The sequence below is a fragment of the Mastomys coucha genome, unplaced genomic scaffold, assembly GCF_008632895.1.
Source record: "Mastomys coucha isolate ucsf_1 unplaced genomic scaffold, UCSF_Mcou_1 pScaffold10, whole genome shotgun sequence".
In the NCBI taxonomy this organism is placed as follows: domain Eukaryota; kingdom Metazoa; phylum Chordata; class Mammalia; order Rodentia; family Muridae; genus Mastomys; species Mastomys coucha.
In genome coordinates, this window is record NW_022196892.1 from 4896049 (window position 1) to 4909218 (window position 13170).

The 13170-nt window shown below is 41.5% G+C and overlaps 1 protein-coding gene across 29 annotated transcripts in view; it reads right to left on the minus strand.

Moving 5' to 3' along the window:
* Nucleotides 1-1036: 1036 nt before the first annotated feature.
* The window catches only part of Cadps (calcium dependent secretion activator), a 470401-nt gene continuing 458267 nt past the window's right edge, over nucleotides 1037-13170 (minus strand). For 21 of the 29 annotated variants that reach the window (XM_031345056.1, XM_031344954.1, XM_031345138.1 and 18 more), the window contains 2 exons: nucleotides 5113-5217; nucleotides 1037-2275 (listed from right to left, as the gene is read on the minus strand). In XM_031345056.1, coding sequence (XP_031200916.1) covers nucleotides 2096-2275; nucleotides 5113-5217 — 285 coding nt within the window. In that variant the 3' untranslated portion in view covers nucleotides 1037-2095. The remainder of the gene's footprint in view (nucleotides 2276-5112; nucleotides 5218-13170) is intronic. The other 8 variants (XM_031345076.1, XM_031345129.1, XM_031345114.1 and 5 more) reach the window with 4 other exon arrangements.

Genomic DNA, 13170 nt, shown 5'->3' on the forward strand with positions numbered 1-13170 from the left:
TTTCTATTCCAACTGACTTAACTCTGTATCATTGGGTAAAATAGCCGAGCCTTTGTGCTTCTTTGGGATGTGGGTGATGTTGAGGCAGGGTCTCATGCTGCGTAGGATGGCCTTAATTTTAGTGTGCAGCTGAGGGTGCCCTTGAACTTCTGGTTTTCCTACTTCTAAATCCCAATTGCCGGGATTAGATGTGCGATCTACCACATCTGGCCCACATGTACTTTGATCTTAATTTCTTCATTTATAATGAAGATAACAGCAGTGCTTGCCACATATTTGTTAAGAGAATTAAGTGAGGTAATTTATGGAAGACACTTAACTTAGAAGAGCTGGTCAATAATGAGAGTTCTTATACACTCAGCAAGAGCAGGAAGGCCTTGTTCCTGCAGACCTGAAGAAGTAAACAGTGGGTGTGTGCCCTCTGGAGAGCTGCTCTGTTGAGAACAACTGCCAACCATTCTACCGTGTTCCCTTGGAAAAGCAGTCATTTCCGCTAAGTCTTAGTCCCAAAGAGAGGTCAGCCTAGTTTGTGACAGACACAAATAAAGCCAGCAAGGGGACACATTTAATTTCTTTCAAACCCAGGTGATTATATTGTTGACAGGAGCTAGGGATGGAGAAGAATACTCTATGTCTTAGAGAATCTTGAAGGAAAAGGCTTTAACAAATACATAAGAATCATATATAATTGGCACACACTTTGTTTGAATGCAAACACTGCTGTTAAAGTGGTGCTTAAAAACAGTTTGTTGGCCTTCTCTCCATACAGGAGAAACATTCCTCTCGTTTACACTACTCACTTGCTTAGCAAACCCTTATTTATCCTAGGATGCAAAGCATAATCTGCCCAACATCAGATCCTGAATTAGTGGAGTGTGAATTAATGGAATTCTAGGCGGTCTCTCTTTAACAACAGTGTCAAGAATGCTCTAGAAAATTACCTCACCCCACCAACCCTTGTTTCTTCCTGCCTCTTATGCTTCAGTGGGCTTTCAAAGGAGATGGAAGATGGGCGCACACACACATACACACTTAGGACGTTTGAATAATTATTTATTGAGAAGCCACAGTTTCCCACACTTTTACAACTGTAGGCTTTTATATAAGGCAAAAAGCAAGATGGATCCACTACTTTCCACAGAAAGAAACAGCTCTACAGCAGACCCCAGGGTCGCTCAGTTACAGATCAAAGTGCAATGTACATGACAGATATAAAAAACAGTGTGGAACAAAATAATTGAAATTATGGTTACAGTCTACTGGAGGAAATATCCATATCTTATTATAAATACATTTATAGTCTAGGGTTGTCATTTCAGTAAGTTTTTTTTTTTTTTTTACATATACAGTTATTGAAACAGAAAAGCAAAATGTGACATTTCCTAGGATAAACTTTCACAGAAGACAGTTGGTCTGAACCTTGCTTGATGCTATGTCCTGATCACATGGTCCCCTTGCCATGACAATGAAAATAATTAATCCATTGATATGTAACTTTTTGGTGGGGGAACTAAACTACATGGATAAATGCAAAGCTGGGTTTGCCTGGACACAGGGGGTCCATTGCTTTCAGTTTTAGGGGATAAGAAAAGCTAAATTTGGTTGTTGGGACCACGCCTTTTTCCCTTCCCATAAAACACGAACAAAACAGAAACCAAAACCAAGCAGATCTATGCACTTAAATTAATTTATTTATGTACTAATTTAAATACCTGGTACCCACTTACATGAAACAGAGACATGGAAACACACTTGCTCCCATGTCCACTTCCCACCAGTGTATATGTAGTACAAGATGAAGCATCATTTTTGTTCTGCTAACAAAAGGGACACACCTAGCAGCTGGACTATGTATTCTTTCCATGAACAGTGTTTAAGAATGGTGTTCCATATTGCTTGTAAACATATAGACACAGAAATCAGGAAACCATTTGCTAATCTTGGTACCACGCAGCTAAAATGGTAATTGTATTGGTAAACATCTCATGGGGATGGTGGTTGACAGAAAATTCCCTAATGGGGTTAACTAACAGACTAAAGACATGCATTGATTACAGGACTCCATCCCAGCGGACTCTTGGAACCATAGAATGGTCTAATCATCTTCTTCATCTTCCTCATCGCTGTCTTTCATGCTGATACCTTGTAAGCCCCCACCCTCACTCACTGATGCTGTAGCTTCCTCCACAGTGAGACGGTTTCGGATGGTCTCATAGGTCTTGCTGTTTAAGGTGGAATCCAGGACCCCTTGCAATCGGAAATCTCTATAAGTTTTCTATGGAAACAAAAGATAAAGAGGTAAGAACGATCTCATCACCAAGGTGGGAAGGGAGAGGAAGCAAAGCAGGCACAAGTGTAAGAGTCATGACTTTCAGTTTAGTGTCACATTTTATGAATTGACAAGTAAAAGCTGCTTCATTCAGATTTCACTTGGACTGAGAACCGAGACTCAACTGAATGACAGAAAATGAGAAACCGTGGCAGGATAAACTGTATTAGACAAAGCAAAGAACAGAAGCTTGTGTTTATTCAGCTCCACAAAGGGAAATGGTCCATAGTTGTCTGTCTCCTCCCCCGGTCTACTTCTTTCTTTTAGGTTACTATAACAATATGATCGACAGGATAAAGGGCCCTAACATACACATAATGAATGTATCAACTGATTATGGTATTTTGTGATTTCTGTTGCAGTCTGGTCTTTAGGATTTTTGCCTGTTATAATTGTGTGAGCCACGTCCCTCTGTCTCATCCACAAGATAGACATATGCATGTTCGTATATGAAACCTATTACAGGCAGCCACAATGATGGGCAAGATGGAGCACTAATGCCTCATCAATATGTTGCAGACATGTGACTCAGATCTCATCTCTTTGGGAAATATCTGTATCCATTTCGTTCACAACTTTATGTTCTTGGGGAAGAAATCTGGCTCTTTTTCAAGAATAATGGTTGGTATTGCAGTCTCACAAGCTCTTTCTTTGTTCCTTCAGGCCATCTCTCTCTCGGCTTGCCTCAGGTATCTCAAGGACTGTTTCCTGGAGCCTCCTTGGCATTAATTGAATACGACCAGAAGCATCGGGCTGTTACCTAGTTTATTTTTAATGGTCTTTCTAACTACGTTTCTTCATCACACTGCATATCATTACAGTGGCTAAATTTCCACTCTGTTTCACCTGTTGATACAGGGAACTTGATAAAGGGGTGAGAGACAGAATTGTAGTGTATTTCAACATGACTCCCACCTTATTTGTATTTTTAATAGTTCATCTAATGCAGTTATGGGGTCAATAATCCCACGGTCAATCCACTTTTAAAGTCATAGTTTGCAATGACTGTGGAGTTTATCAGTGAATGCAACTTGGTTCTATGAAGTCCTTGGATTTGAATAGCTACTCAGAATTGAATCCTTCCCTTCTTAGTATTAAGGAGAGCTCAGTTAACCTTTACCTAGGTTTGGGTGAAGAAGTACAGCTCTCTGGATGCGGAATGTTTGTGTGTATGTATGCATGCATGTATGTATGTATGTATGTATGTATGTATGTATGTATGTATGAATGAATGGAGTGTCTATTGAGGCAGAAAGGAGAGTTGGAAACCCTTGGGAATTTGCCCTGCACAGCTGCTGAAGGACTCTGGCTCACTGGGATGAAGCACTAAAGATGAGCATCATTCTGGAGAAAGTGAAAGCTCTCTTTCTGTGGCTCAGGACTGCATATATGTTTGTTTGTTTTTGGCAGATGGCAAAAATTAAGCCTCCTCTATTACATATTTTTATCTTCAAATATTGCTAGTTTTTGACACAGATCTGGAAATAGCAGTTATGAAAAGATAACCTGAAAATACTAAATTGATGTATTTTTCTTTTTTATGTCTACCTGGTCAAATAAGGGTCAAATAGAAATCATCTCCTATATGCTACATTAAGAAAAGAAAAGAAGAAAAGAAATATTTGTACCAAGAAAAGGAACTCAGAGGGTCTGGCAGTGCTTAGTGAACTTGCCTTAAGAAACTGACTTAAAAAAAAAAACAAGAAAATTAAGCTGAGTGTGCCATTCAAGTGCAGATATTTCTTTTACAATAGCTGCAGCTACACACTGGCTGTAAGCTTCTGCTAGGCGGAGGCTTTGTGGGATCAAATGCAGATGATAATAACTCCTTAATTACACACAATGGAATGGTAATTGGGCTTTAGTCAGCACTGGGGTATAGGAGCACCTTCAGGGGGATGGGACGAATCCAAAGGAGGCCAAGAAGCAGGGTAGGGGAGATTTTTGGCAAACTGTTAAGAGAATTCAGCTATGCTTATTACTAAAATATTTTAATGGAGATTTCTGCGTGTTGAATAGGAGTTTTGCATACGAACGTTTTTAAAAAACCCTCTATGGTGAGGCATCAAATGGAAACTGAAATGATCAAAAAACGTATTTACCCCCTTCTGTGATCTTATTATTTCATGTAAACCACTGCGATTTCACGCTGAAATAATTATCATTAGTCCACGGCACACACATAAGAACAGGGGGAAAGAGCTCCTTCCAGGGTATGTTATCTCACCTTTGTGATCCTTTACATTTGATTGTGTACACGCATTGTAAGAGAAACCACTTCAATTAACTATGAGAACAATATTGATTTGCATTCTGATAATGATCACAGAACATGTTTAGAAATAGCTGGGGGTAAATATTTCCATGAAATTAATAGTGGCAAAATTTTATTTAATTAAACCATAAATGAAATTGGTGTTGTATGCAGTTAACATAATGGTGCCCAAAGCAAGCTTTCAAAAGTGCAATGCAAAGGCACATGAGTCTTTGTGACATTGTGTGTGTGGCAAACATATACAATAGTTTCCCTTATAAACGAAGATACCCGTGCCTTCTCCTCCTTTTAAAGTCTAAGCTTGCTGTCGATGTCTCAGTAAGAAATTAACTAGGCACCACAAAGGAATTTCATAGGACTTTTTTTTTTTGCATGCAATGCTGTTTTAGAAATCATTGTGTTGTGTATGTAGACAGGGTTTTTTTTGTGTGTTATGGAAGTTCTGCAGCTTGCCAATGAAGTGTGTTTCAGTTAGCTGCTTGTGAAGAGGAATGCTTTGTTCTTTTACCTTTACCATCCTAATTAGTGTCTTCAGTTGATAAATGTGAAGCTGCAGGTCCATTCGGTCGGTCAGCCAGGTGCAGATGACGTTCATGGAGCTGTTGTACCATTGCTGAAAAAGAGACAAGAGTTCTCCAGGCCATGCGTCACGGAGTGACTAGAGGGCAGGGAGGGAACAGGTCCCATTTGAGCACCTATTTGGTTCCGGAGGAGAGAAGAGGGTTGAAGAGAACTCGAGAGCACAGAGACCAGTCAACTCACATAAATGAGGCGCTGGCTCAGTCCACTCTAGGGCAGTGCAGACTGGGGATTGAACCTGGGACTCCTGTACTCCACACGGCACACATGGGGTCCGTGTCTGAAGACTGTCTCTTGTGCTCCTGATTCTTGTTTGAACTGGTCCACTTCACTGGGGTGTGACTTGAAGCTCTGCCCACTTCCTAATGCATTGTTTCCAGGGCCAGAAGAGGGACAGGTGTGCCCTCGTTGGCACCTGACCTTTGAGAATGACCCCCGCGTGTGCAATTCTGAGAACCACAGGTAGAGAGCCCGAGGAACTGAGGGGTGGGAATTTATGACCATTTGTTTGACTGGGGCATTCCTAATATGGACAGCAAATGAGGATTTCTCTTTAAGGGCCAAACTGTTCTGGGCAGTGTTTAAGTGCCCTTGCATTAGCTGTACAATCTGTTTTAATCTTAGCAGAAAAAAATATGGAATATAAGAGGGAAAAAAAAAACCCTATCTACAAATGAGCTCATTTCAAGCTGTTGAAATCATACTTCCCCTTATGGGGGTTAAATTTTGCTTCTTGTCTGTGAAAAATGCTTGAAGCTGTGTCACTTTAGACTGCCACCCCTGTGGTGCAGGAAGTCTCTGGTGCAGTATAATTTTGCAGTACTGCTCATATATTCATAAATCTCACTCAGAGACATATGAACAGTGTTATGAAGTGTCAGTATGAAAAAAAAAATCTAATCTTTTAAACTTCACCAGGTTTCATTACGCTCTGCCGCTTACACCAAACAATTTACAAATAAAATGAAAAGGTGTGGATGGACCTATACACTTATTTATGTGACATCTATATGAACTGTGCACAGGAAAGATGCAGAAAATAAGATGAAGATAAAAGAGGAGGCAGAGAACCGAGGCGATGCATACGCTCACACTCACCAGCACACACAGGCACACACACATCGCACACCAGTGGGGATTCGAAAAGCATAAATAAAAACATGTTTCTGATGGTAGCTCCACCCTTTCTCACCTAAAGATCATCCAAAATCAGTTTATGCCTAACACTCACAGTTTTTCTGAAGCCTTGTTTCTGACTTAATTTCTTTAAAAAAAAATTAATTTGGGGTTTTACTTGCAAGGTAGAACTGCCAAGTTTCACCTTGCAAGAAACTACAGAGTCGCAGCCATGGCGTATAGAAGCCCTCTTTGCATCTCTCTTATCTAGGCTCCTTCCTCATCAGAGCCAAGCATGGCTCTCCTTGGAGCCCAGCCGCAACAGGGACCACGCTACCCCAACGCAGGCAGCGTGCAGCCTCACAGCCAGCGCCTGCTCTTTTAAAGATCATGGAGGAGAAACTGTCAGTTGTAAGAACCTTCTGTCCCTCCCCAGGGAGCAGGCGGCTGGGGGTGGGGAGTTCTTGCTGAGATGGGCAGTTCACTCTCTAGAGGGTGTGTGATTGTTAGGGTCAAGCTGCCTCAGGCATGGACAGGTTTTCCCCTCTAGGGGTGAGAACATTTTTTTCTGAAACTTTTTTTTAGGGAAGGGTAGTGGTGGTTGTGTGTGGAGGGTGTTTTTGGCACCTCCTGCCTTGGGATTCTTCATTTGCTGCTACTACATCTGGGTTTGTTAAGCGGCTCTAGGGACAGGACAAGTATTGGATCACAGGTGAGCATATGGCTTTAAACTGCTTCTGCAGCTTGGGGCTCGCCTGGGTTAGCCTAGGCCTCAAACTTAAACTTACTCTCTGAATCTGACATGCAATCTTCTTTACTCCAGGAATAATTTGCCTTTATCTATGTCCTTCAGGGTTGGAGGGTGACCTTCAAGCAGCTCAAGTGCCTACATGTCCAAATATACGAGCTGAGAGCCCTGTGATGGATACATGCCTGGGATACAAAAGGGAAGTGTGGCACTCTGGCTTCTAGGCAGAGGTGGCATTTTTTCTTTGGCTGTGACAACAGGCAAACCGGCGCTGGCTTCTATCACTGCCAGCAAGCCTGGTGCATCCTGCCTTTTTCTCTTCACTGAGAGACGTGCCACCTTTCAGGGAAAAATATAGCACCCCCTTCCATTTTACATAGGCGGTTCTCACTCTCATAAATGGCTTTAAAATAGCACAATAAATAAATAAATAAGAATTTAAAATACAAATAGAAAGGTAGGTTGCTGTCAACAGTCCTGGACCGTTGAGGAAAGAGAGGGAGGGTGCGCATACAGAAGAGATCAATGCATCCGAGCACATTCTCATCCCAGAAGCAAGAACACCCTGGAACATCCAATCTTCTCCTGAATCTCACATCTAGCAGGAGAAGTGTAAAAAATGTATGATGCCCCATTGGCTACACATTCAAAGAGGCAAAAGGGAGAAAGTGAGTCCTTTCCAAACCTTATGCTCAGTAGATGGAATCGGAGGCGCTTTTAGATGAGACACAGCCAGTGCTAACTTGGTTTTCTAGCATGGGCGTCAAAAGGCATTTAGATGTCAGAGAAAGAAGTAGGTATTGCCTTCTAGAACTTTAAAATGTTAGGGGGTGATGGGGATCTTCCTATCCATTGGAAAGGAGGAAACAAAGGCCCAGAGAGGGGTGGTGACTTTTCAATATCATACAGGAAGTCGGAATCTCCAATATGGACACTGTACTGAAAGAGGTTGGTTCCGTGCAGTCTCCCCTCTCTGTGGGTACAGGAGTGCTGGCCATCAGAGGCGAGTGGCTGCATCCCTCTCCAAGACTCTAGATGGGGATAGTACATTAATTAGGAAAAGCAGATCTCAGAGGAGGGATCTCACCAGAGCTGTTTTATGTCAATCCTAGTGTAGCAGATTTGCAATGATTCTTTGAAAGAGAAAATTTATAAAACAGCTGAAGCTCTCCTTATTTTTGTTTTGTCTTTCATTCAAATAGGCCTCTTCTGGAACTATTTTAACACCTGAGCACTAAATATTTGGTACATATGCTTTAGGTCCAAGGAAGGAGAATTAGGAATTGACAACACTCACTATTTTGAATATAGTCATGATATGCTATCCCTTAATTTAGGGCTACTGATTTGAAATGTCCCAAACAAGGCTACTTTACTCTTAAACACATGCCGGAGAAGGAAAATTGTCTGTAGACTGGACTCTTTTAAAATACATCTGCCACCTAGTCATTTGGGGAAGACTAGAACATAAAAAGGTATTCATTTCAGCTCTGGCTCACTGCAGCTGAGTCCAAGACTCTACTTGGTATTGGCTAGAAGGCCAATAGGATATTGCCTGCCTCCTCTTCCTTCTTCCTCTTCTTTCCTACCCACTACCCACCTATATTTGAGACAAGCTCCCACTAAATGGACCAGGCTGATCTTGAACTCATTCCTTCGCTCTAGCAGACTCTCAACTTGCAAGACCACGGTTGTGGTCTCTGAGTAACAAGAACCACATGCCTGCATCACCCAGCTTGGCCCTTTCTCTCCCACAAACGTCTTTTGCGTCATCACTTCTCAAAGTGGCCCGTTTGACCTTAAATCTGCTCAAGAGATCTTCCCACCTCAACCTCTCGAATGCTGGGCTGTAGGTTTGTGCGGCGATGTGGCTTCATGGCTTTGTAGCATGCAGTATTTAAAAATGCTGGTCCTAAGACACATCTGAACTCATGACCTTGAGTAAGGACTTTCATCCTCAAAGACTTACTTTACTGAAAGTGGGGACTCATTTGTCTTTTATAGGATTCTTCTGATGAGTAATTAAAAGAATGCTTGTGACACACTCATGGCATGTACTGAATAGAAGCAAAGGTGGTACCACCACATTGCCTTCGCCTCAGCCCCTGCCACCACCAGTCATTATTATCCCTCATCCCCCACTGTTTTATCTCTGTCTCTCAACCTAAAATGCAGAGGGTTAGTTATTTGGGAAAGCCGTGCAGCGGAAGAAATGATCCCTAGGTCCTGGAGTTGTGTACATAAGCCTTGAAGCAACATATAGGTAGCAATGGGATTCTACTTAAACTTAGGAAACCGCCTTTAGTTCACAAAGCACATTTTAAACCAACATTGATTTATGTTGAATTCTTGAGTTAAAAGGCCTCCCAGAATGAGTGACTTTTCAGACCTTGTAAGCATAGATTCAGTATCATCTTGTTTTGGCCACTTGTTGGCAGGATAGCCTCAAATTAACTGCTTAACTCTGTGACCTTCAGTTTTCTCTTTGGGTTAATGCCAGTACCAACTTCATAAGGTTGCCATGAGCATTAGGAGATAATTTATGCGCAGTGCTGACCAGAGAGAGAGTGCCACAAAGTAAGTGCTCAATAAAATGGCGTTCACTTACAGAGACTTTATTAATGTGTAGAACAAAGTTATTGTCTTGCTTCATTTCTAGCAGAAGTGTGGGTCACTGATACTCAGATCTCTCAATTCACATATTCTGCCCTCAAACATACTGACTTCTGTAGGGCAATCCTACCATGCAGCCTGTGCCCATTGCAACATGGGCTGTTATGGCCAGGATCAGGGTCCTGAGAGACCAGGATCACATGCTAACATCATTGAAATATGATATTCACCAAGGACTTTACCTTAAATTTAAGTTTCTGATTGTTTCAAATATTAAAGTGTATTGTTCGCTCCCTCACTACCTCCACAAGGACAAGTGACTCCAACATCTCTCTCTAGGTCTCTCCTTTGGTTGGTTGGTTGGATGGATGGATGGATGGATGGATGGATGGATGGATGGATGGAAGCTTCATACCCTAAAAAACTGAAGAGTTGACAGATAAGTAATTGATGCCTGAGAAGATAGGGCTCATGGATCCAGGTCTTTTCCTCAGAGCTGGCTAATCCCAGTGAATAATACAGACTGATGTTGGTGTGGTCTCTGCTGGGGTTCTGCTACACAGATTTTGTTATTTTTTATTTTTTTTTTTAAAAATGTATTTATTTTTATTTTATGTACATTGGTGTTTGGCCTGCATGTATGTCTGTGAGGGTGCCAGAGTTTGAAGTTATAGACAGTTGTGAGCTGCCATCTGTTGTGACAGCTGTGTAGATGCTGGGAATTGAACCCAGGTCCTCTGAAAGAGCAGTCAGTACTCTTAATCACTGAGCCATCTCTCCAGCCCTGATTTTTAATTTTTTTTTAAAGACAGAGTCTCTTCTTGTACCTCTGATTGCCCTGTACTTGCTAGACCAGGCTGGCCTCTTTCTTGCAGCCATCCTTCTCCCTCTGCCTCCTGATGCTAGGATACTGGGATGCATGGTAAGCACCAGTATGCCTGGCTATAAGTCTTAATTCTGGTCTCAATTCTGGAATTTGTTTGCTGTCCTATAGAGACTTTGCTGTTTGTGGTATATTTGCTTCTGGAATGAGCCACATGTCACAGATTAATGGTGGCAGAAACCAGGCACCTAGGCTGAAAGAGCATTTATATACTCACATAACACAAAGATCATTTATCTCCTTAACTTATGCAAACACCTTATCAGACCAGACAAGTCTATGACTTACAGATACTTGTCTTTAGTACCTGTTGCCAACAAAACACAATTTTGTGCAGAATAATGATATACAACCTCAGGCATGCACATAGATATTCCCATGAGCATGCACAGAATAAGCAAAAACAATGTTTATGGAGCAGGGATCCCCAACTATGTCCAGATACTACACGGAATATACAAGCATGATACGGTTTAATTGTTGAATTAAACAACTATGAGCAGCCCCATATATATGAAAAAAGGATGTACAACTAATAAACATCAAGATAATTTGAAGTGTTTTTTTAACCACCAAATCAATATGAGTTGTTTTTATTCAGTTCAATTCTGTTAAGAAGGTAAGGATTGTCTACACAGACAGTGTCAGTTCTAGGTTCCAGGTGTCTCACAGCCAAGCTGCTGAGTCCTGAAGCTCTCTCAGAAGTGTGTGCTAGGGCAATGCTGTTGGACCTGTGTCTAACGGAGCTAGCCCAGGCTTAGCTGAGAATGGAAAAGAATGTCCATTTTCTGAGCTTAGAAAGTGGCTGCATAGATAATGGGGACCTGGAGACACTGCCATGGCAAGCTATTCAACGGCTGTAAAACATGGGTCGGAAGAACCCACTGTTGGGCACAGGAGAAATGAATCGAAAAGCCTGGATGGTAAGGAATGCCATTTCTTAGCCTGAATAAACATAGCTTCCTTTATTCCTATAGATCTAGATCTTTGTTAACTCCACAATTGCTGTGGGGAGAGGCTCCTCATGGAGGGAAGTTTGTTTTCAAATGAAATACAACTAGAAAAACACACCGTTGTGAATTTTCCTAGGAGTTTTATAGCTGGGGAAATTATAACACTAAACAAATGTTCAGCCCTGGACATGATACGTCACAAACTATAGAGTTTTCAGCGGAAAGAGAACAAAATAGTATAGCTCTTGTATATCAGATGGATTTTAGTTTTCCTCATGAACTATAAGGCATTCATTGTCAGAATGCTCTAGAGGAGAGTCACTTACAGCAGAAAAGTCCCAAACCTGCTAAGACCAGCCCAGTACAAAGCCTAGCCCTGCTGTTGGTTTTCCTAAGCCTTGGTCTTAGGGTCCTCTTATATCAGCTTCCCAAACAGCTGGAATAATAGGTATACACTACTAGGTCTAGCTTGCTTTTTTCTCTAAATGAAATTTTACTGATACATCCTCTGTTAACTGTACTACATGGCTTTTATTAAAACACATGCACATATGTATTCATACAGACCCACACATGCCACTCTGTGCTATAATTGAGGATGATGTTTAGTTCAGTATCATAAAAAGGAAGCCAGGAAAATGATAGTATTTGGCCCAGGATTAATAAGTACATCTTCCCACATTTCCTTTGAATAAATACTTGTGATATTGTCAAATATATCCAATATATTCTGTCTCAGTGATAAGAATGGCTCTCTGACATAAATTCACTTCTTTAAGTATCCACATCTTTTGAAATAGGCACACTTGGGACATATATGCAGACCAGCAAACCACCAAAGGCTTGGGCAGGTCAGAGCTGAACTATCAACAGCATGGTAGTTAAGTTACTGCCACTCACTTCACCCTAAAGGTGACAAGAAGTGAGACTCAGTGAAGCAAAGTGGCCTAGGCTCTTAGAAGCAAGGGATCAAGGACTCAAGGCAGTGCGACCTGGCTGCTGACAGAATGCACTTGGTCCCAACCCTTCAGATCTGCCCTGAGAAAAATTCCCATTAATCTCCCTGAGCTTCAGTTTCCTCATCCAGGAAACAGAGAAAGAATAAAACCTACATAGTGCTGGGGAGGCAGCTTTCAACAGTCCCAGGTAGACTAGGATTTGATTAGTCTTACGTGAGCCATATTGTCTTACCTTGTTTCACACATAAGAAACCAAATTGCCTTAAGTGGGAGCTGCTCAGAGCTGAGAGAATGCCTGAATAAACAGGCCATTTGGTAACCAACTTGTGTCTTTGGATGGGAGAGGCACAGTGAAAATCTGGAGGATTTTGAACTTTTATCTGGAAAGTACCTTTCTTCAGCTACGCACAGCCATGCATAAGAAAAGCCAGCCCAGCATTTTGTCTACAGAAGAAATGGCTTTTCTGTTGGCAAGGAGTCAAAGAGGAAGATGATACCTGGCCACGCCTATGTGACTAAGCTCTTCGCTTTGTTTTTTGAGACAAAAGTGAGTTATTATTAGTTAGAACAAAATAAAACCCCCACAACCTTTTAAAATTGATGTATTGAAATACTGTAATAAAATATTTTACAATGAAGTTTTCAATGCATATTTATTCCTTACAATTTGGGTAATTTAAGAACCTGTGAAACATATCATCCTGGCTTTCTTTGC